Source organism: Peromyscus californicus, unplaced genomic scaffold (assembly GCF_007827085.1).
Source record: "Peromyscus californicus insignis strain IS unplaced genomic scaffold, ASM782708v3 Scaffold_5__1_contigs__length_169319896, whole genome shotgun sequence".
NCBI lineage: Eukaryota > Metazoa > Chordata > Mammalia > Rodentia > Cricetidae > Peromyscus > Peromyscus californicus.
Window position 1 is genome coordinate 25,223,321 of NW_026294573.1, and position 21,799 is coordinate 25,245,119.

Sequence of the window (21,799 nt, forward strand, 5' to 3'; positions counted from 1 at the left end):
ATGTTGTGAAAATGTTTTTACTCTATCCAGCTTAACTTCACACAGGTATTATAGTGCCTGATATTCCTTAGTTTTTTGTTTTTTGAGACAGGGTTTCTCTGTGTAGCTTTGGTGCCTGTCCTGGATCTCACTCTGTAGACCAGGCTGGCCTCGAACTCACAGAGATCCGCCTGGCTCTGCCTCCCAAGTGTTGGGATTAAAGGTGTGTGCCACCACCTCTTTAGTTTTAGGTTCTGTTTTGTTTGTTGTTTTGTGTCTGTATGGGAGGAGCCCAAGGAGGCCAGAAAAGGGTGTTAAATGCCCCAGAACTGGAATTATGGAAGGTTGTGAGCCTCCCTGTGGGCTCTGGGAATCAAACCTAGGTCCTCTGCAAGAACAAGTGCTCTAAAGCACTGGGCCATCTCCAGCTTCAGTCTATCCTTTCTGAAACAGTCTCCTTTAGCCCAGGCTATCCTGGAACTCTTTATGGCCAAGGATGGACTTGAACTTAGAATGCTTTTGTCTCCATCTCACAGGTGCTAGATTACAGTTTATGCAGTGCTGGAGCTTGAACCCAAGGCTTTGTTCATGGCACATATGTACTCTACCAGTTGAGCTGCATTCTCAGCTCTAATCATCTTTGTTTGGGTTGATGGTTATCCTTTACTGTCCATACAAAGACGTTTATCAGATCATTGTCCTCGATGCAGGGTTATAACTCCAGATGAGCCGCATAACCATAGAAGAAAATCTAGAAACTTACAGAAAGAATCAGTTGAAGTAATTACTTACCAGTTTGTATCCATATTTAACCAGGAAAGAAAAGGAAATGGGTAGACATCTGTATTCTATACAACTTTGACAGGCTTTTTGTTTTTCCCTTCCTGGTTATAGAACTTGCTGTCATGCATGCTGGACAAGCATTCCACTACTGAGTTATATACATGAGAGAGTGTGTTGTGTGATGTGTTTTCAATGCTTGGGATTAAATTACGGTCCCGTAGAAGCCAAGTGAGCAACCTATCACTGAGCTATATTCTCCCAGCCCTTCTGATAAACTTATTTTTTGAGGCAGGATCTGTTTAATCAGGCAGGCTAGAACATGTGATGTTCCTGCCTCAACTTTCTGAATAGCTAGACTCGTGGTTTGGTTGAAAGATACTAGGCCCTAAAACTTCCCAACTACAGAATCCACAGCCTTTGTGGTTTTGATTATATAAAAAATAGGGGCAGGAGAGATGGTTTAGCAGTTAAGAGCTCTTCCAGAGGCATGAGTTTGGTTCCCGGCACCCACACGGGGCAGCTTGTAACTGCCTCTAATTTCTGCACTCCGTGGGCACTGTCCTCACACAAACCCACTCTTGACACAGAAATGAATGGACACGGTGGGTGATTATTTATACATTGACTAAGGAGTTTGGGCTCTGAATGTCCTCAGTCAGTGGTTTTTAAATTAGTAATTCTCGTTGGCCTCTTGTCAGTCTTAGTGTGATAATAGGTTGTCTTTTGTGCTGTACCAGGGAAACTGAGTGCCAGGGTTGGGGAAGGATGTAGCTAGAGCCTGGATTTCGTTTGCTTTGAATTTTTTAAATTTTATATGAGTGAGTGTTTTTCCTGTGTGTATGCCTGTGCCTGGTGCTTACAAAGGCCAGAAGAGGGCATCAGCTCCTCTAGAACTGGAGCTTTATAGACCATTGTGAGGTGCCATGTGAGTTCTGGGAGCCAAACCTGTGTCCTCAGCAGGCGCTCTTAAACTACTGAGCCATCTCTGGTCACTAGATGATGTATCTTGACGGTCATGGTAGTGTATACCCTTAATCCAAGTACTTGGAAGACCGAGGAAAGTGAATCTCGGAGTTCAAGGCCAGCATGGCATACGTAGCAAAGCCAACCAAAGCTACATGGTGAGACCCTGTCTCAAAGAAACATCATTGGTGAGGCCCAGCAAAATGGCTAAATAATTTTAAGTTCCATTAAAAATTAAAGCTTTTTCATGCCTTTAATCCCAGCACTTGAGAGGCAGAGGCAGACAGATTTCTGTGAGTTCAAGGCCAGTCTGGTCTTGAAAGAGATAGGACAGCTAGGGCTGTTACACAGAGAAACACTGTCTCAAAAAAATTAAAATTTTGAGCCTGGCAGTGGTGGCACCCGCCTTTAATCCCAGCACTCAGGAGACAGAGGCAGGAGGGTCTCTGTGAGTCCAAGTCCAGCCTGGTCTACAGAGTGAGTTCCAGGACAGCCAAGGCTACACAGAGAAACCCTGTCTCAACAGTTTTCCAAATCAATTCTGCTTGACCTTAGGTATTTTTGAGACATGTACTATCCTTAAATTATTTGTTATTTCATTAATTAAGAGGTAGTACTTGAGAGGCTAAAGCTAGGAGTTCTGCCATGAATACAAAGCCAGCTTCAGCTACATAGTGAGACTACATTAAAAATAATAATAGAAGGGTATTAAGTAACCAGGTACAGAGGCACATGCCGGTAACTCTATGCAGATTGAGGTAAGAGGATCCCAAGCAAGGGTCACAGTAAGACCCTCCAGAATAAGGCATTAGTTAGTACTGTTAGGAGAGCAGTAATCATGAGCAAACGTCACTGTCATCTACCCACAAAGATCACCTTCAGGTTGTGCCTCCACTCCACCTGCCTGAGGAGTCGATGCATCAGCCTGTTCCAGACTCCTGGGTAGCATAGCCCTTTAAAAAGAGAGAGCTGTTTTCTAACTGTCCATGGGTGGACACAATTTGAAAGTCATTTCCCCAAGTGATTTTGTTTTCCTTTGTTAAATAAAATATTCCCAGAGGGCCCCCCCCCCCCACCATCCTCAGTCAATTGTAGATGAGACTTGGGAAGCAGAGAAAACTGACTTATATGTTGAAAGCTCTTCAGCAAGGCTGGTCCTCAGCTGCTCCATCTCTTTGTTCTTCTGTTGCTGGACTTGCACTCCACTTCGTAACTGTCTCTGCCTCTCCTCCATCTCCTCCAGCTGCTCCTGCACAGGATGGCCAGACAGTAAACATCTCACATCTGCTATCTTAAATTAAGCACTTGAACATCGCTTTTTGATTTTTTACCAATTCGTTGGTTGGTACGTGTACATACACACACACACACACACACACACACACACACACACACACACACACACACACACACACGGTTTCTCTGTGTAGCCTTGGCTGTCTGGAATATGATCTGTAGACCGGGTTGGGCTCGAACTCAGAGATCCACCTGCCTCTGCCTCTGCCTCTGCCTCTTTAGTGCTAGGATTAAAGGGATGCACCAATATGGCCTCCCTGTATCACTGAGTATTTATAGTGATACTGAGATTGACACTACCTTCATAGGATAGGTTAAGAAACAAGTTCTGAGGCCTGGCAGTGGTAGCTCACACTTTTAATCCCAGCCAAGGCTACATAGAGAAACCCTGTCTCAGAAAACAGAAAAAACTAGTTCTGAGAAGTGGTATAGAGACAAAGTGACTGACACAACTTTGAAAATGCTGAGCAGTGATGTCAGACACCTTCCATCCCAGCACTCCAGAGGCTGTAGCAGGTGGGTCTCCAAGTTCCAGGCCAGCCAGGGCTACTACATAGGGACCCTGTCTGGACTTGAAGCTTTATTACATAAATCTTTACAACAGTGAAAAGGGAGCCAGAGAGGTGGCTCAGATGTTAAGAGCAATTGTTACTCACAGGACCCAGGTTGGATTCCCAGCGCCCACGCAATGGTTCACAACCATTGGTATATAGTTCTAGGCTCCAGTTGGGGGTGATGTGATACCCTTTTCTCGCCTCTGTGGGTACCGAGCACACATGTGCACATACATACATTCAGGCAAGACAAAATGAATAAATCTTGAACAAAATAAAAGGTATTCAAGGGTTTAGTGTCTGACATTAACACTATCAGTTGTTGACATTCTTCATAATTTATAACTTTCTTCTAGAAACATTAAGGTATTTTTAACTTTATATGGGTTGGAAGGTGTTAAGGATTTATCTGTACTTTCATCAGTTGAGATTCTTTAAGGTTTAAAAATCATTTCACAACTAAAACCAGAGTCCAACCTGAATAAAGGGGCTAGAGTTCAGTGGTAGAACACTTGCCTCATGCCCACACCCTAATGACCCTCAGCACTAACAGGAAAAGTCGTGTAAGGACTGGGCGTGGCAGTGCACTCTGAAGGTGGGTGCTAGAGGCTCTCTAAAGTTCCATAATGAATCTAGGGCCAGCCTGGACTACATAAGACACAACTTTTTTTTTTTTAAATAGGATGATAATGTGTGGTGCAGAAGATACCAGTTGAGTACTCTACTACTTTGAGCCTTGAGGTAATGAAGGTTCAGCAAGTCTGGCTTGGATCCTTGAAGGATCAGAGTGAGCTCACTTGGTAGAGTGCCTTTTGGCCCCTAGCACAGCATAAATTGTGGCATATGCATTTTGGTGGTGGAGGCAGAATCAGGAGTTCCAGGCCAGCAAGGGCTGTATGTAACCTTGTCTCAAAAGGGTGGGGCACTGGGGACAGGGTATTGCCGTACGGAGGTAGACTGTAAGGGCAGTTGAGAAATACTAAGAATCTGTTTTGGGTACTGCTATTAATAGAAGGAGTTCTGAACTGAGTCAGCTTTGATACTACACTGAGGCACATTTCGCCTGTGATACTGGACACTTATTGAAGCTCACCTTTAACCAACACTATCAGAAGATCTTTTTTATAGTGTCCAGCCCTGCCTTGGGGACCACACATATATGACCACACATGTGGCATCTGAAGGGAGGTTTCTCACTGCCCCAGTTTTAGTAAGGCAAAGCACAGGGGTGGGGTGATGCTGCATTGATACATAAAGACAGCATGGTGATGCTTGCCTATGACGCCAGCACTCATTCTTGATCACAGTGAGTTAGGAGGACAGCCTGGAGTCCAGGAGACCATCTGGGGGGGGGGGGGGAATGCTGGGTGTGGTGACACACACCTTTAATCCCAGTAGAGCTCTGTGAGTTCAATACCAGCTTGCTCCACATACAGAGTTCCAGGACAGATAAACCTATGTAGAGAACCTGTCTCAAAAAACAAAAAAACAACCTGAAAAACAGAATGAGTGAATGAATAAATGGGGAAATTGCTTTTAAAGTGCTGGCCACACACTATGCGAACCTCCATGAATCATGGGGGAAAGACTGGTGATGTGTGTACAGTCCCAGTGTTGGGGAGGCGCAGACAGGCAGGTACCTGGAGGCTCTGCAGTCGAGCTAATCAGTGACTCTCCACCACCTGGTCAATGAAGACCATCACAGCTGGGTGGAGCAGGCCACCTTTATGGGGAAGCAGGGGCAGGTGAGTGGAAGTCACCTGATCCACAGAGCGACTTCCTAGCCAGTAGACCCTGTTATTAAAAGAAGGGGGGGTAAGGGTGGTGTGTGACTGGAGAAATGGCTCAGTGTTTGGTTTAGGTTTTTCAAGACAGGGTTTCTCTGTGTAGTCCTGCCTGTTCTGGAACTTGCTCTGTAGACCAGACCAGACTAGCCCTAAACTTAGATGTATGCCTGCTTCTGCCTCCTGAGCATTGGGATTAAAGGTGTGTGCCACCATCAACTGGTGAGATGGCTCAATGTTTAAGAGTACTTGATGCTGGGCGGTGGTGGCGCACGCCTTTAATCCCAGCACTGAGAGGCAGAGGCAGGCAGATCTCTGAGTTCAAGGCCAGGCTGGGCTACAGAGACAGGCAGAGCTGTTAAACAGAGAAACCCTGTCTCGAAAAACCAAATAAATAGAATTTAAGTATCACAGTACTTTTGTAGGGAATCCAAGTTTAGTTCCAGCACTCAGGTCAGATAACTCAAAACTGCTGGCAACTCGAGCTTTTGGGGATCCATTGACTGGCCTCTGGGCACCTGCACCAGTGTGTATATACTTACACAGACTTACACACTCATAATTAATAAATAATTTAAAGTATCAAAGACTAAATGGGGTGTGGTGGTATATGCCTTTAATTCCCTAGGACAGCCAAGACTACAGAGGGAGACCCTACCTCAAAAATAAATAAAAATCAAATACTATAGGAAATAGCATAAAGCCTGCCTAAACATGTAGGTGAGACAGTGTCTTTGTTCACTGTCACTCCGTGGGCGTGTCTCCCTCCACAGTGATTCCTTTGGCCATTGTCTAGTTGCATTCCTTGTTACTCTAGTTCTTGACTTCACAAGAAGACTTGGGTTAAAGGGAAAATGTTAAGGCTGGGCATGGTGGCTCACCCCTGGAACTCCAGCACATGGGATGTTAAGGCAGGAGGAGCAAAACAAGCCAGTAACTCACTCTCTGATGTCTTTCCCCAAGTACTTTCTCTTAAATTGTGTATTGTGGTTGTTTTCCAGATAGTCTCAATATGTAGACCAGGCTGACTCTGAATTCAGAGATAACCTGCTTCTGCCCTCCAAGTGCTGGAATTAAAGATGTGAGCCACCACACTGGGCTTGCTTAACATGTTAGTTTTTTTTAAATGTACATTGGTGTTTTGCCTGCATCTATGTCTGTATGAGGGTGTCAGATCTTGGAGTTACAGACAGTTATGAGCTGCCGTGTAGGTGCTGGGAACTGAACCCAGGTCCTCTGGAAGAGCAGTCAGTGTTCTTAACTGCTGAGCCATCTCTCCAGCCCATTAGTATTCTTTAATAAACTCTAAAGTCAGCTGGCCAGTAGTGGTGATACATGTTGTTAATCCCAGCACTCTGTGAGTTCAAGGCCATCCTGGTTTACAGAGTGAGTTCCTTGACAGCCAAGGCCATTACACAGAGAAACCTTGTCTCGAAGAAAAAAAAAAAAAATAAAGATAGATAGATATGATATGTATACAGAAACAAGGGGATCTCTGATTTCAAGGTCAGCCTGGTCTATAGTTCCAGGGTAGTGAAACTATGTAGAGAGACCCTGTCTCAAAAAATACTGTGGCCGGGTTTGGTGGCGCACACCTTTAATCCCAGCACTTGGGAGGCAGAGGCAGGCGGATCTCTGTGACTTTGAGGCCAGCCTGGTCTATAGAGTGAGATCCAGGACAGGCGCCAAAGCTGCACAGAGAAACCCTGTCTCGGGGTAAAAAAAGAAAAAAAAAAAAAAATACTGTGTAGTACTGTGTAGCTATGATCCTGGCACCACTGTAAGAGTTTTACATTAATTAGCTCATTCGATGCAACCTGTGAAGTGACCATCAATCCTATTTCTTAAAAATAATACACACTCGCCGGGCGGTGGTGGCGCACGCCTTTAATCCCAGCACTCGGGAGGCAGAGCCAGGTGGATCTCTGTGAGTTCGAGGCCAGCCTGGTCTCCAAAGCGAGTACCAGGAGAGGCGCAAAGCTACACAGAGAAACCCTGTCTCGAAAAACCAAAAAAAAAAAAATAATAATAATACACACTCATCTGTACCTCAGTGTATGTATATGTGCATCATGTGCATGCAGTGCCTAGGTTAGTCAGAAAAGGGCATGGATCCCTTGGAGCTGGAGTTACAGGAAGGTGTAAACTGCCTTATGCAGATACCAGAAATGACCTCTGCAAGATCAGCAAGGTCTCTCAGCCACCGGCCATCTCTCCAGCCCCAGAAATCCCTCTTGGCCTTTTGGTTAAAATCGGGTATGATCCTGTCTTACCTGTGAGGGAGCAGAGCCAGGATTTGCTGTTGGCTCCGAGCTCCCCGCCATTACTCTGGTACTGTCCTTAGACAGACTCTGCTGACTTCTCTGCGAAGCCCCAGAAGGCCAAACTGAAGGGCCTGCACTCCACATGCTGTGCCAAATACTTTTACAAAAACAAAACCATGAAGAAAGGAGAGGCTATCAGAGGTGAGGGAAGAACAGGGGTGGGTGAAAGTGATCAGAATATATTATGTACACAAAGGAAACCAACCAAGAAGTTTTGGGGGTGTTTGGTTTGGGTTGGGTTTTTTGTTTGTTTTTGTTTTTTGACACAGGCTGTCTCTTTATAGCCCTGGCTGTCCTGCAACTTACTCTGTAGACCAGGCTGGCCTTGAACTCACAGAGATCCACCTGCCTCTGCCTCTCAAGTACCAGGATTAAAGGTGTGCACCACCACCACCACCACCACCACCACCACCACCACCACCACCACCACCTGGCTGTCAAATAATTTTTGAAATAGTATTTGGAGTTAGGGAGGGGTCTGGACTTTAGTGAAAACTTGGGTGAGGAAGATGACTCAGCAGTTGAGTGCTTGGCGCAGAGGCAGGAGGACGTGAGTTCAAATCTCCAGAGCATTTACAACAAGCTCAAATGGGACCACACACATCTGGGGATCCTAACCCTGGGGGTGGGGGTGGGAGCTGGGTACTACTAGCACAGCTCCATGTTCAGTAAGAGATCTCATGGGGACAAGGTGGCGAGAGCATACCTACACACAGACAGACAAAAAAGGACATTACTGATGTAAACTTAGTTACGTCTATCACTCCACCCGTCTGTCGTCTATTCATTCCTTACGACCCACTTCCATGAGCGGATGAGCTGTCCCCTCTGCCTGGAATCTTCACTTATCCATTTGGTGGGCAGGCTTACATCACTTGGTTACCTCCTCATGCCATCCCTCTGGAACTGCAGAAGGCTGGACAAATTGCTTCTCGGTCTCCCCTCTCTACTCAGTTTCCAAACATTTTATACCTCCCAGGGGTATAAGAAGTAAATGAGCTCTGTGGAGAACTTTCTAGAACATAGTAGCTATTGTTTTTTTGTTTGTTTTTTCGTTTGTTTTTTTTTTCTGAGACATGGTTTCTCTGTGTAGCTTTGGAGCCTGTCCTGGATCTCGCTCTGTAGACCAGGCTGGCCTCGAACTCACAGAGATCCGCCTGGCTCTGCCTCCCGAGTGCTGGGATTAAAGGTGTGCGCCACCACCGCCCAGCATCCCCTTGTTTCTCCAGGCAAGAGTGAGCATGCCTACGTCATCCATCTATCCAGAGTCTCGTTCCTAGCACTGTTCCACTGCTCAGCACACTGAAATATGTTCACTTCAAACTTCATACTTCACTAAGACTTTCATATTTAACCACCTCAAATCAAGCCTTTTTGGTGGGATGGGGGGTGGGATTAGAACTCACTATATAGACCAGGCTGGCTTCCAATTCAGAGATCCACCTGCCTTTGCATCCTGAATGCTGGTATTAAAGGTGCACGCCACCATGTCGGGCTTCATTTCTCTTTTTGTGTGTGCAGTGCCAGAAGTCAAACCCAGACTAAGCAAGCACTCTACTGCTGAGCTACCTCCCCAACTTAGGAAGCCTCTTTAACATCAAGGATGTTTGGATTTTATGAAAATGTTCACTTTGTCTGGCGTCCCTCCCAGACAGCAAACAGCAGCTCATCCCCGATTATGTCCTCAATTTCTTGCCAGCGCCTTAGCCTGATTCATACTAGACACTTAGAAACAGTGAATGGATGGATGATGGAGGTGGTAATATCAGCAAACTGACTCTTAAGAGTTCAAGCCCAGCCTGAGAAATTCCAGAGCACCCTTGAAAAGTAACCACAATGACGTAAGAGAGTATTTGGCAAATACTGTTTAGGAGCCCTTTCAGAAAAAGAATTTGGAGCTAGGCATGGTGGCATAGGTCTTGGAACCTTAGCACTTGAGGCTGAGACAGACTAGAGTTTGGGGCCAGCATGCACTCTACAGTGGGACACTGTCCCAAACCAGCATACACAGGGCCAGAGGTGGTCCTTGTAGAAGACCTGAATTCTATTCCCAGTACCCACCTCAGCAGCTCTCAACCTCCTGTAAGTCCAACTCCCAAGGGATCCCATGCTCTAGCCTCTGAGGGCACCACACTCACGTGCACTTACCCAAACAATACACATAATTAAAAATAAAATCTTAGCCAGGCATAGTGGCGTACGTCTTTAATCCCAGCACTGGGGAGGCAGAGGCAGGAGGATCTTTGTGAGTTCGAGGCCAGCCTGGACTACAGAGTGAGTTCCAGGACAGCCAGGGCTACACATAAACCCTGTCTCAAATAAATAAATAAAGTTAAAATCTTTTGAAGAATAATAAATACTACAGTAAGACACTCAGCAAACTGCAGCCATTTTCAAGATTTCTCTTAAGGGAAGGACATACAATTTTAAGTTTATCCAAGAAAATACATGTTTCAAAAAAATAGAAAATTAAACTTGATAGTACATAGCTATACTACCAGGATTTGGGGGCTGAGGCTGGAGGATGACAAGCTAACGGCCTACACACCAGAGGGAGACAGGAGTATCAGGAGCTCCAGGTCACATTTACTTTGAAGCTAGTCTGGGCTACTTGAGACCCTGTCTGAAAAGAAAACAAAACCGGGCTGTGAAAGGCCCCACATGAAAGTATTCTCGGCATGCCTAGCAACACGTAACTCAGCATGTGGCTGATGTGTCCCCTAAGTGCATGGCCGAGAATAAAAGGCGATAAGTAAAGATAGCCCCAACCTGCACGCCCAGTCTGGGCTGCGGCAGACGTAATTGTTTATTCACTCAGTATTTATATCCTACTCTTCTAAAAAGGGGTTAGAACTGGCTCACACTTAATCAGAAATAACTCAGATACAGAGGATACGGTGGCATGTACAAAAAAGGGAAATGCAGAGATTCCATCCCAAAGCCTGGACAGCTTGAAGCGGGAGGATGGACAGGTGGTACTTGAGGGTGAATGTGGCTGGGAGAGGACGGAATGAACTCACTGCACTCGGCCTCTCCAAGCTCTCCGTGTACTAGCAAGCATGATTCACTGTTCCGTCAGAATTAGAAAAGGCTTCCATGAAAGAAAAGGAAGGGGCACTGAAATACTTAGGGCTGGGCTACGTTACTGAGCCTCAGTTTCCATGTCTATAAAACCTAAGAATCCAAGTCAGGTGTGGTAGCCCATTTATCCTGGCAGTATAGGCTTGCAATCCTAGCTACATGGGAGGCAGGGAGAGCTCAAATTCAAGACCTGTCTCAAGTTAAAAGAGGGTTGTGGGGGACTAGAGAGATGGCTCAGTGGTCAAGAGCATTAGCTGCTCTTCCAGAGGTCCTGAGTTCAATTCCCAGCACCCACATGGTGACTCACAACCATCTGTAATGGGATCTGATGCCCTCTTCTGGCCTGCAGGTATACATGCAGATAGAGCATCATGTTCATAAAATAAATAAATCTTAAAAATGTATTTTTTAAAAAAAAGAGGATTGTGGATAAAGGTCCACGGTAGAGAGTTTGCCTGGGTTCAATCCCCAGCATCCACTCCCCCCCCCCCCCCCCCCCCCCCGCCACCGCCGCTGCCACACACACACAGCTATATAAACCAAGAGTGAAAATAACTGTCAGGCTAGGATGTGAGGCTAGAGAGATGGCTCACGGGATAAGAGCGCTTGCTGTTCTTGCAGAAGGCCTGAGTTCAGTTCCCAGCACCCTCACGGTAGGTAGCACACAACCATCTGTAACCACAGTCCCAGGGGATCCAGTGCCCTCTTCTGGCTTCCCTGGGCACTGCATGCACATGGTGCATATACATACATGCAGATAAAACATCCATACTCATAAAATAAAAATAGTAAAATCTTTTAAAAGAGGGTGGGGAGGGAATATGGTTCAGTGGTAGAGCCTTAACCAAATGAAATGAATACAGGGCAGAGGAAAAGAATGAGTTAGTGGACCCAAGAACAGGCTCTTCATTCACACTGAATGGTAATCCCAGCCCCAAAGACATTAGGCCTGCCTGGGCGTGGTGGCACATGCCTTTAGTCCCAACACTCAGGAGGATGAGGCAGTGAGGCAGGTGGACCTCTAAGTTTGAGACTAGCCTGGTCTACAGAGTGAGTTCCAGGCCAGCCAGGGCTACACAGAGAAACCTTGTCTTGGAAGGGAGGAAAAAAAAAAAAAAAGACATCAGACTTCCCTTCACCTAAAAGATGTCCCTTTTGCTGGCTATGGTGGCACACACCTAAAATGCCAGCCCTCAGAAGGCTGAGGCAGGAAGGCCTCAAGGTCTCCAGGCCAGCCTGAACTACATAGTCTCTCACACAGCCAAGGGGCCTACCCTGTACTGTTGAACCTCTTCATCGCGTTTTTGCCTCACGAGTGTGATCTGGTCCTCCAGGTTCCTGTTCTGAAGGTGGAGCTGCCGGGCCTCTGCTTGCAGGGGTCTCAGGGCCTCCTTCATCTTTTGGATCTCTGCTTGGGTGTCCTGTAGAGCTTTGGCCCCTGCCTCTTTCCTCTCCAGGAGCCGCAGCAGCTGGGGCTCATACTCCTCTTCCAGGCCCTGGCGGCTCTGCGCCATGAGATTTTCAAACTGGGTCGACAGCCGCCGACTCTCCTGGAGAAAGTGCCCATCACTCTGGGTCGGGGGTGCCTCCAGCTGTTCCTGTAACTGCTCCTTCTGTTTCTGATAGGCATCTCGGAGCTGGGTCAGTTCTCCGGAGAGCTGGGCTGCCCTGGTGGTCAGCGCTTCCCTGCAGTCGGTAAACTGAGCCACCTCCTGCTGACGGCACTCCAGCTGGTATTGGTAGGCCACACATTCCTTGGTCACCTTAAAAAGCTTCTGTTTCACCATCCGGATCTCTTCCCTGAGCCCATCCCGCTCCAGCTCTGCCTGCGCGTGCAGCTTGTAGGCAGCCAGGATGTCCTGGTGGACTTGCTGCACCTCCTGGAGAGCTGGTTCCCGGAGCAGCACCAGCTCATGGATAAGCTGGTCCCTCTCCTCTTCCAACTGGGATACAGCTTGCACACATTGCTGGAAACGGCCTTCCAGCAACTCCAGGTCCTCCATGCTGAGGGTCTCCTCTGTGCTGGGACTCAGCGGAGCTGGAAGGCTTTCCTCCGTGGCCACCGTCTCTCCCTCACAAGCAGTCTGCTCTGGGCTTGGGCTCTTAGCTGGCTCCACAGGCTCCTCTGAAAATTGTTCCTCCTCTGGCCTCACAGGTTCCTCCACAAGCAGGGTCTCCTCTGGACTCACCGGCTCTTCCAGGTCCAGAGCCTCCTCTGGCTGCCTCGATTCTTCGATAAATAGTGTCTCCTCTGGCTTCTCAGACTCTCCCACGCAGAGACTCTCTTCAAAGTCCACTGAGTCCCCCAGATAGAGAATGTCTTCTAGGTTCACAGTCCCCTCCAAAGATAGAGTGGCCTCTGGGCTGAAAGTCATGGCCTCCTTTGGGGATTCGGAGTCTTGGAGAGGAAAACTGGCCTCTGTGCCCGTTTCCCTGCAGGAGAGATGAAGGACCGTGAAAGAGCAGCCCGTGTCCCGTTGATGTGTCAATAGGGCCTCCACCTCAGGGCTAGCTGCAGCTGGTTCTCAGTCTCTCATCTACCCCCTTCACCCATCTGCCTCTTCCACACACAGCCCACTGTTCGCATTCCCTGAGGACACCACAACGCCCCTGGCTAGTCTCTGTGTATGTCACTTCAGGAATGGGAAACACTCTCAGACACAGCCGGATGTTCCACAGGTCTACACAACTGGGGCGACATAGAAAGCCTGTCTTGGAAAACCAAGGGAAGACAAGCGTGATGACAGCGCATGCCCGCAGTACCAGCACCTGGGAGATGGGAGGGGGTCAGGAGTTCAAGGCCACTCTCAGCCTCTTAGAGTTTGAGGCCAACCTGGTTTCATGAGAATCTGCCCCCCACACACACACACACACACAAAGGGGGTTCAGGGAGTGACTCAGCAGATAAAGGCACTTGCCACCAAGTCCGATAAACTGAGCTCAATCCTTGGCGTCCAAATGGAGAGAACCGATTTCTACATGGTGTTCCAGGAGTGCACCTGTGCACCAAATAAATAAGTAAATATTGAAAGGGTCGGGGGAGGTGCTGGATAGATGGCTTATGGTAAAGAGCACTGGCTGCTCTTGCAGAGGACCAGGGTTTGGTTTCTTTCCAGCACCCTCAGGGTGGCTCACAACCTGCAACTCCAGGTCAGAGGGGTATGACACCCTCTTCTGGCCCCATGCACCCCTCCCCACATACATACCAAAAATAAATTCTAAAAATTAAATAAAAACAACATAAATAAAAGCAAAAAAAAAAAAACAAAAAAAAAAACACTCACACTAGGGGATTAAAGGCAATGGGGGTGCACACCTTTATCCCAGCACTTGGGAGGCAGAGGCAGGCGGATCTCTGAGTTTGAGGCCAGCCTGGTCTACAAAGCGAGTTCCAGGACAGCCAGGGCTACACAGAGAAACCCTGTGTCAACAACAACAACAACAAAGTGCATGGAGGAGGTGATCGCTGAGGTCTGCTTCCAATTTACATTCTTTTTACATTTTACTGATTTAGGGTGTGTGTGTGTGTGTGTGTGTGTGTGTGTGTGTGTGTGTGTGTGTGTGTGTTGGGAGGGAGTGTGTGTGCCACAGTGTAAATATAGAGGTCAGAGAACAGGTTGTGAAAGGCAGTTCTCTCCTTCCGTGTGGGGTTCTGGGGTGGAACTCGGGCTATCAGACTTGCCCACATCTTAGCTGCACTCAAATTATAGTTCTAGAAATCTGCACTGCTGATTCCTGCTCCACGCAACTACCTCCCTGAAAACGGTCTTTACCATAGGAAGTTTCCAATCCCGTCCAACCTTTTTCAGTCCACTGTCAGGGCTCTCGTCCAAGCCATGATCCGTTTACTCTGTTTAGTACCAGCCTACTTTTTGTTCGTTTGTTTTTCATGACAGCGTTTCTCTGTATAATAGTCCTGGCTGTCCTGGAACTCATCCTGTAAACCAGGCTGGCCTCGAACTCAGAGATCCGCCTGCCTCTGCCTCCCGAGTGCTGGGATTAAAGGCGTGCACCACCACCACTTGGCTGTACCCGCCTTCTAATGGGCCTCCTTGCTTCTCTACAGCTCAGTCTAGCCATAATTAAGCTGGCTACATCATGGTTGCTCCATGCCACAGTTGCAAAGCCTTTGTGACAGGGTCTTGCTATAAAGCCCTGGGGGTGGCCTGATACTCACTATGTAGTCCAAGCTGGCTTAGAGCTTCCTTTTTTTTTTTTTAAACTATTTACTTATTTTATATGTATGGATGCTTGGCCTGAATGCATGTATATGCACCACAGATAGCCTGGTGCCCTCAAAGGTTAAAAAAAGGCATCAGAGTCAGGCAGTGGTGGTGCATACCTTAATCCCAGCACTGGGGAGCAGAGCCAGGTGGATCTCGAGGCCAGCCTGGTCTACAGAGTGAGTTCCAGGACAGCCAGGGCTACACAGAGACACCCTGTCTCAAACAAACAAAACAAATAAAAACTAACAAACAAACAAAAAAGGACATCAGATCCCCTGGAACTGGAGTTATGGATGGCTGTGAGCCACCATGTGGGTGCTGGGAACCCAATCCAGGTTCCCTTAACAAATGCCTTTAACAGCTGAGCCATCTCTCCAGTCCCAGGCCTGGAAGTCTTACCAATCCTCCTGCCTCAGCCTCCCAAGTGCTGAGACTTCAGGCATATGCCACCATGCCCAGCTTTCAGAGTCTTAAAGAGGTGGCCCTAACTCACCGTTTTTAGCCTCAGCTCATACCACCCCCGCAACCCAGAACATGTGGGAACTTTTCACACCTCCTACTCTGAGCCCACAATATCTAAAGGATCTAGCTGAAAAAAATGCAACTTCCTGAATACCAATCTGCCTAAAAACACTAGCCAGAGCTACCGGAGAAGGTATAATTCCTGGCACTAGGAAGGAGCACCTGCTCGGGCAGGCAGGCCCACCTATCCTGCTCTGCCAGAGTCCCCAATTTCCCAGCTGATGGCCTTTGCATCATATTCCACCTTGGAATGACTTAACCATGTTCAAGGCACTATTCTAAACATTTGCATGTAGGCTGTTCATCTGTTATGGCCAGTGCAGAGACTAGCAAGCCAGTGCAAAGAGTGGGAAACGCACCTGAGGTTCCAGAGAAGACCCCAGTGCCTGGCCCTCGGCCTAAGGCTAAGCATAGGCCTAAGAGGGTTTAGAGCATCACAGTCAGAATCTTTTTTTTTTTTGGCTTTAGTTTCTTTCGGGGCAGGGTTTCTCTGTGTTGCCCTGGCTGTCCTAGAACTTGCTTTGTAGACCAGGCTGGTGTCAAACTCAGAGAGATCCACCTGCCTCTGCCTCCAGAGTGCTGGAATTAAAGGCATGTACCACCACCCCTGGCTCAGAAAGTCTTTCTAGGATCAGGGGTGGGGCATGTTGGGTGGGGGATAAGTCTGAGAAGGGGAGCATTTGCCTAGCGTGTAGGAAGTAGTAGGTTCATTTCCCAGCCCAGAAAAGAAAATTGGTTTAGTTAACAAACGTCTAGCCATTCTCCAACTCCATGTACTCTGTGCCGTACCTCAAGCAAGGCCCACTGTGTCCTCAGGACATTCTGAATGTAGCTCATCTTCGGGAGCAGTGGCAGTGGCTTATGACAGGGCACATGTCCATTGGATGAGAGTGGACATCCCGAGGACCAGGCTAGTTGTCTGTACCCTAGTGTGCGGCCCTTGGGAGGCAAGCAGAAACCAACTGAACTCCAAGGGGAAATTTGCCCAAGGTCAAGTGGCAGGTCTGAGGTGTAGAACCCAGGCCTCCTGACTTCTGGGCTGGGCTGCCTTGCCGCCCTGGGTACCAGATGTTGTCCTCAGCTAGCTGCTTTTCTACTGAGCTGGCAAAGAAGCAGATTACAGGAGGCCGGCAGAGAGAGGGAGTGCTCAGCTGGGGCCCCCGACCTCAGCGCCACTGCCGCTCCGTCCCTGTCCCCAGAGGACTTGGACAACTCCTTAACGCTGTCCATCCGACTGTGACTGCATGTGTATGTGACCTCACGCAAACACCTGAGCTTGTGTCTGACTTCCAGCTTATATTAGTATGTGTGTAAGCAACTCAAGCAAATGTATGTCCTAAGACCTAGCTCAGCTTTATCTTCTCACGTGACAACAGAGGGTACCAGGGAGTATTCCCACAATTTGATAACTGGGAAGTCCCTGGGCCACACTGTGACTTGGGGCAGACCGACTCCACAATCACCAGTGGTAAGGCCCACGCTGTGGGCAGCTGCTGAGTCCAGCCATGACCCAGTGAAGGGCTAGGAGAATCGTCCCTCTGTAGGCCTCCACCTGAGCCGCACGGAGAAGAACAAGCTGACCGAACAGACTCTAACTTCAAGCTGGCGGGTGCCCAACGCTGCACCAAGCGGTGCTCAAATACAGTGAATTCTCAAATGGTTTCTCCCGGGGCCCCAAGAACAAGTGAATGAGAAATAAAGGAAAATAAAAATAAAACTCATGCTCTCTTGGGCCTGGTGAGCCAACTAAAAATTTGACAGGTTGATAGCCAGAAAGGATTAATTCTCACCCGGCCCCCCGTAGTGTCACAAAATACCACAGACCACCGGAGGTGTCAGGTCCCCAAGCCAGGGCCTCTCATCTCCCTTCCCCGGGTGGCTCCGCCCCGTGCCACACCCGGGCTGGACCACTACCCACAGCGAGGAGGAAGAGGCCATGGGGCGGGGGGGGGATGGGAGCCCACCTAGCGCCCCCTCTGCTACTGGGTGGCGACACGGGCCCTGGAGGAGCCTACCTGGCAGCCCGGGCGCCGTCCCCGCCGCGCAGGGGTTCCGGACTGGCCATGACTGCCCGACCCCGGGCTCGCTCGCCCGGAGCGTTATTAATAGCCGGCTCCGCAGGCGGCTGTGCCGCTGCCCGCGTCCGCCGCACTGCCAGCTGCAGCCGACACCAGATCCCGGCGACCCGGGCCGGACGCGCCCACTTGGCCCGGACCATCTCCCGCGGGAGGAGGGCGCCGGCCCTGCGGGCCTGGGGGCGGGGAGAGGGTGGGAGGGGATGGGGGGTTGGGGTGGGGGGGGATGAGGGGAGGCCCAGCGGCGCTTCCCGGACCTGCTTCTCTCTCCACCTTTCCTTCTGGCCTGGGTTGCTCGGCGAGGAGAGGAGGGGGGCTGTGCAGTCTCAGGGGAGCAGTTCCCGATCGAGGCGGGAGGAAGGTTTAGTGGTGGGGTGCCCAGAGGGACCCGGCACCCCTCGTGTCGGCGCCCTGCGATCCCCACCCGCGCGAGGGCTTGGAGAGCGGCCACCCTCCCGGTGTCCCGCAGCTGTCGTGAAGGGGTGGGGCAGGGCGCCTGCTGGAGAAGGGGGGTTACCCGCCACACCCCATGCGTCTGGGGACAGCTGGGGGCCAGAGAAGGGCTGAGAAAGAACTGCAAAAAGGCCTAAGGCCGTAAAGTTGAGTTCTGTGTTTAACTCAGGTCTCTTCCCCCACCCAACCTGGGAGGTTTCCTGGGGTCTTCGGAGAGCAGCTCCACTTGTGGCTCCGACTCTGCCAGCGTGGGTCAAGGCATATACCCACGCCTGAGTCCTCGGCCCACCAGTGTCCCGGGCAGACTTCCATGCTGAAGGCACTCTCCCCTTCCCCCCAGTAAGAGCTGCTGGGCCCCTTCCCAGACCTGGGGCCCAGGCATTCTTCCTCTGATTACTTTTTTCCACTTGGTCCCCGTGTCAGGGAGGAGGGCTTTGATTCAATTTCAGAAGAATGCTGTGCACTCCCGCAGGCCCGGGCCAGGAGGAGGCTGGACACCGGTTTAATCAGATCCTTGAGCAGCAGCAGCGGCGGATGGGGATGGAGAAGGAGAAACGATGCCAATGTGTTGACTGGTTGGCTTGTGGCTTGTGTTCCATGTGCCCACAGCTGGGAACATCTGGTAAAGGTTCTGTGTGTGGAGCAGAAGACAGATCTAGGGTTGTATATCCCACAGGGCTCCTCCATTCCTGTCCTGTGTGGGCTTGCGGAAGTGCAGCTGTATGACTTGACAGCAAGGGTGAGTGTGTACGATTGGGCCAGTCGTGAGTGGTCTTAGGGAAAATGGGCACTGGCTGCAGCGACTGTGAAGCAGCTGTGAAACCGTGTGTGAGTGTGAGTGTGAGCCTGACTGGGCTGACATGTGCCAGTGCGGCAGCTGAGGGGTAGGGGTGGGTGTGTGGCTGCAGCTGTGCACTGAGGGTGCCCCCTGTGGCTGTGTATTTCATGTGTTTTGGAGAGCGCCAAGAGGACACGCGCGTAGCACTCAGAGCTGCTCAATATACCCATGTAAGGTATATGGGAGAAAACGCGTTTTGGAGGCTGCTGGTCATTTTCTGACTTACCCCTGAAATATTCCAGGGGAGGGTGTTGGCAGGGCCTCCAGCTGCTTGCTGGACAGCTGTTGCCAGTGAGAGAGAAGGAAGGGAGCATGGGCAAGGCCTGCCTGCCAGCCTGCTGTTTACTGAAGGTGCTAGGCAACCGCCAGCTAGGGCGGCACTCACGGGGGTGGGGAGTGGGGGGTGGGGGGCTGCCTCTGACCCGCCAGCCCCCTTGCCCAGGAGCTGGCATGTCCCGAAGGCTGCATCTTTAACTCCTGGCAGCTCCCACTAAGCTCCTTAGGGTGAAAAACTGAATCCCTACCAAGTCCCAGAAACTCCTTCACGCTTGGACCTTTGTCCTTGCTGCTGTCTCTGTCTACAACGCCTTCTCCAGCTTCCACACTCCTTCAGAGCTCAGCCCTCACGTCATCTCCTCAGAGAAGCACCCCCCCCCCAGTATCCACACACCCACTTTATCCATCACCCGGCGGCGGCGTATCCTTCTACAGCACCCAGCACAGTAGGAAACACTCGGGTTTATTTGGGGCTTGCAGGAGCTGAGTTCCCAGCACTCAGCCAGACAGCTCACAGCTAGCTGCCTATAACCACAGCTTCAGGGGGATCCTCCGCTTCTGGCTTCCTCAAGCATGTGAACTTACTCACACATAGACAAACAGACACATAATTAAATAAAGTAAATTAAAAAAACCTGAGAGTGGTTTTTGTTTGTCTGTTTGTTTGGGGGGGGGTGTTTCAAGACAGGGTTTCACTTCACAGCCCTAGCTGTCTTGGAGCTAGTTCTGTAGACCAGGCTGGCCTTGAACTCCCAGAGATGCACCTGCTTCTCCCTCATGAGTGCTGGAATTAAAGGCGTGTGCTACCACTGCCCAGCTAATAGTGTTCATTTATAATTCTTTTCTTTTCTGCTTCCTCTGCTAGAGCAGAAGCCCCATGAGGACAGGGACCATATGACTTATTCAGTGCTGTCCTTGCATGTCATAGAAAAATTTGTTGGATGGTCTCCGGTGGGCAAGAACACTTTCCTGATTAAGGCTGGCAAGTGAATTTAATCCCAGAACTCTTCCATCTAAAGGTGGAAGAAGAGAACCAACTCCACACAATTATCCTCTGACCACACGTGCACACATATCATGTAATACACACACACACACACACACACACACACACACACACACACACACACATGATAATAAAAATAACAAAATGTGCCGGGCGGTGGTGGCGCATGCCTTTAATCCCAGCACTTGGGAGGCAGAGGCAGGTGGATCTCTGTGAGTTCGAGGCCAGCCTGGTCTACAGAGTGAGTTCCAGGAAAGGCGCAAAGCTACACAGAGAAACCCTGTCTCGAAAAAAAAAAAATAACAAAATGTTTGTTGAATGAAGTACTGAAAAGAAGGCTGGATGATGGTATCTAGACCAACTCAGGCAACATATTATATTGGCTGCATGCCAGGCTCATACTACCCACCATTAAAGAGCTCCAGTGGGCCCCGGGCGGTGGTGACGCATGCCTTTGATCCCAGCACTCCGGAGGCAGAGGCAGGCCTGGTCTACAGAGCGAGATCCAGGACAGGCACCAAAACTACACAGAGAAACCCTGTCTCAGAAAACAACAACAACAAAAAAGAGCTCCAGTGGATCCTGGGAAACAGACAGACAGACAGACAGACACACACACACACATTCAGATTGCATCCATCCAGGTGGCATTCGGTGACCAAGGTCACAGGACTCAGTCCCTTGGCACACATTGACATTTTGTCTGTGCTGAGTCTGTATCGAAGCAAATGGCTTCATTGGCCCAGGTCTGCAAGAAGCTTATTGTGTAGAAGATGGCAGAGCCCGGGAACACAAGTTTGCATGGAGATAATGCCAACCACTAAGCTAAGCAATGGAGCAATAGGCCCTGACACCCAGGGGCCCAGGGGCGGGACAGGTTCCTCCTGGGACCGCCTCATAGACAAGGAATCTGGGCCTTGGAAGGATAAGAGAAGGATTTCCTGACGCAGATACAGAGGGTGCTTTGAAAAACAAGTGTATTAGGGGCTGGAGAGATGGCTCAGTGGTTAAGAGCCCTGGCTGCTCATCCAGAGGACCCAGGCTCAATTCCCAGCAGCTCACTGTAAGGATTTGGTCCTTAATTACATCATCAGCCTTCGACGGCGTCCCGGAGCCTAAAAAGCGGGTGGGCCCTCTGTGCGTCTCTCTTTCCTTTCCACTCCTTCCTTCCATCTGTCTTCTTCTCTCCCTTTCTCTCCCCCCTTCCCTTTCCTCTCTCTCTCTCCCTCTCTCCCCCCTCCCCCCAATAAATCTCTATAAAGGTAACCATGGCCTCTCCTCTGTCGGCCACAAACAGTGCGCTGTTTAACCAACACTCACAACTGTCTGGAACTCCAAGGTCTGACACCCTCACACAGACATACATGGAGACAAAACACGAATGCACACAAAATAAAATTAATTAATTAACTAATTAATTAATTTAAAAAAATCCACAAAGCCGAACCCAGGGCCTGGTCATTCTCTGCCTAACCTAACCGCCACCCTGTTTCTGCACTGCCCGGCTTGCCCAGGGGCTGGTTCCTGCCCCAGTATCACAGTTCCCTGGCCTTCTGCTTTCAGCTGAGTAGACACGGCAGAATGAGAAGGGGGGAAATGTGACCAGGATAGTCCCCATACTCCCTCAGCTATTCTGAGG

General features: G+C 49.6%; 1 protein-coding gene across 10 annotated transcripts in view; it reads right to left on the reverse strand.

Moving 5' to 3' along the window:
• Sync (syncoilin, intermediate filament protein) overlaps nucleotides 1-19,218 on the reverse strand; it is a 21,432-nt gene extending 2,214 nt beyond the window's left edge. The window contains exons 1-5 of one of the 10 annotated variants that reach the window (XR_008213667.1): nucleotides 17,528-17,778; nucleotides 12,039-13,197; nucleotides 4,959-5,043; nucleotides 2,850-2,974; nucleotides 2,602-2,678 (exon numbers count right to left, since the gene is read on the reverse strand). Coding sequence is in view for 8 of the 10 variants with exons in the window: in XM_052716171.1 (XP_052572131.1) it covers nucleotides 2,585-2,678; nucleotides 2,850-2,974; nucleotides 12,039-13,197; nucleotides 17,528-17,730 (1,581 nt within the window). In the remaining 2 variants the exon portion in view is untranslated. Of the gene's footprint in view, nucleotides 1-750; nucleotides 2,975-4,958; nucleotides 5,044-12,038; nucleotides 13,198-16,301; nucleotides 16,430-17,527; nucleotides 17,779-17,844 lie in introns of those variants that run through there. The other 9 variants (XM_052716175.1, XR_008213666.1, XM_052716172.1 and 6 more) reach the window with 9 other exon arrangements.
• Between the last annotated feature and the right edge of the window lie 2,581 nt (nucleotides 19,219-21,799).